The sequence below is a fragment of the Onthophagus taurus genome, chromosome 8, assembly GCF_036711975.1.
Source record: "Onthophagus taurus isolate NC chromosome 8, IU_Otau_3.0, whole genome shotgun sequence".
NCBI lineage: Eukaryota > Metazoa > Arthropoda > Insecta > Coleoptera > Scarabaeidae > Onthophagus > Onthophagus taurus.
In genome coordinates, this window is record NC_091973.1 from 9703477 (window position 1) to 9705353 (window position 1877).

At 33.4% G+C, this 1877-nt stretch overlaps 1 protein-coding gene across 1 annotated transcript; it reads right to left on the minus strand.

Annotated features, from left to right (window-relative positions):
• Positions 1–335: 335 nt before the first annotated feature.
• Positions 336–842, minus strand: LOC139431042 (uncharacterized). Its single transcript, XM_071198609.1, has one exon. The coding sequence runs from the start codon at positions 840–842 to the stop codon at positions 336–338; it is 507 nt and encodes a 168-aa protein (XP_071054710.1).
• Positions 843–1877: the final 1035 nt, after the last annotated feature.

Here is a 1877-nt window from a genome sequence, read left to right on the forward strand (position 1 = left end):
TATATTTTCGAATTTTAATTTTTGAAACAATAAATTATCTTATTAAAAATTTTAATAAGAACAAACTTTAATTAGCATGACATTAACAATTAGCTTTTTAGGTAGTACTTTTTATTAGTTCAGTAACATGTGGTCATAGAAAAATATTTTTAAATTTGGATAAATTTTTTTTATTCCAAAACAATTCTTCCCTTTCAATTATTTCAATGTGTGGGGACCCAACAGGACTCCACACCAAAAGATAACATTTCTTTTTCTTTGCTAGATGAAGTTGTCCTGAATTTGGTAATAATAATCATGATTCGACTTAAGTTTTAAGACATTTTCTACAAATTCTAAGTATATAATTTTTTTTGTTGAACACCATCTTGCACGCTATTGTCTTTTAAAACAAATGGGCACCTGATTTCTACAAGAGCGTCTTCGCCGATTACAATCCCGTCGGGACTAGCTCCCAAGAAGAATATATCATCATTTCCAATGAACAACCCACAAGCAGAGACATGAAGCCGAGTCGTTTCCTTAAAATGCGTTAAAGCAATATCTTCGTGTTCTCTGCCGTATGCTGTAGCTTTATTACCTAAAAATGGTTTGTAAAGCAACGAAGTTATTAATTTGTTGCTAGGAGTATTGGTTCTTCTTTTGCAAATTTTCCCGAAATTGGAAGCCATTATGCGGTTTGAGTGTTCTTCACTCCATATGGGATTTGAATGTTGTCCTCTAGTATCCATCTCTAACGTTTCCATTTCATTTTTTTTTAATAAGGATATGTTATTTTTTGTTGTTGTAATTTCTTCTTCTGGTATTACGTCAACATTGCCGTTGTTGTTTTTATCAGCCATGATGGACGCTGAATTGTCAATTATACGTTACAACAATCTTCAAATATCTTGCCGAAGTCCGCATGTTTCGACTTCTCGGGATAAATCTTCATCATTATTGTTACGTCCTTTGCAAAAATACGCTTCACATTGTAAATGATTGCCAAATATGAGATTTAAAGAATTTAAGATATCTTTTTTAAATGCTAATAGGTTTTCCGAATTTGTTTTGTTACTGCTGGTGTGATATGCAGCCGCTTTTTTTATTGTTATTCTAAATCTTAGAATGCTTACTTCTAGTTTTTTTCTTAACCTCAACGGTACAGATTGTTGTGTTGAACTGCGTGCATTGCGTGATAGTTCTCGTAATTTGTTGTAAAAATTTCTTAAAGATAATTGACACATTCAATCTTTCGTACCTGTTGCGTCCCATAAGGTTTTAGAATTTTTAGTTGTTTTGTTACACTACTATCACTATATCCGATTAATTTTAAATATTTTATTCCATGCGTTGCACGACTACCTTTAACCCTCAACCGCTATCGCTATTATTAGTTACATATTCGCTCCCGCTATAGTGAATATGTAACTCTTATTTGACCCCAATATTAAATTTGAATTTCACGTTGAACATAATATCCGATGTTGCTGGATCATTTTTTATTAAAAACTACATGTTTTCTTAAGTAAAATAACTGTTTATTTTATCCAAAAAATAAAACTAAAAATAAATAAATCGTAAAGAGCAAAAATGTCTTGCTGCTCCGCTTGCGCTATGCGCGTCTTATCTTCTTGCGCAGCGTACAAGTGCGCGCCGGATCCAAGCGAGATCCCAAGCACATTCATAACTTCTAATAATGACGTCACACTATTATTGAATGTGCACGTTGCAAGAAATGCAGCAATATTTACAATTTTAGCTCCGCTGTGCATACTTTTTGGAGCTATCTTCCAAATAATTTGGTTGAAGCTCTCATTGCTGTTCTGCGTATAGCCGCCAACACAGCGTTCCAACAATTTATCAGTGCTGAGGTCTTGATATATTGGTTTGATGGC

Bases quoted from the DNA above. Each gene is read 5' to 3' on its own strand.
- LOC139431042 (XM_071198609.1), bottom strand. From the start codon at position 842: ATGGCTGATAAAAACAACAACGGCAATGTTGACGTAATACCAGAAGAA.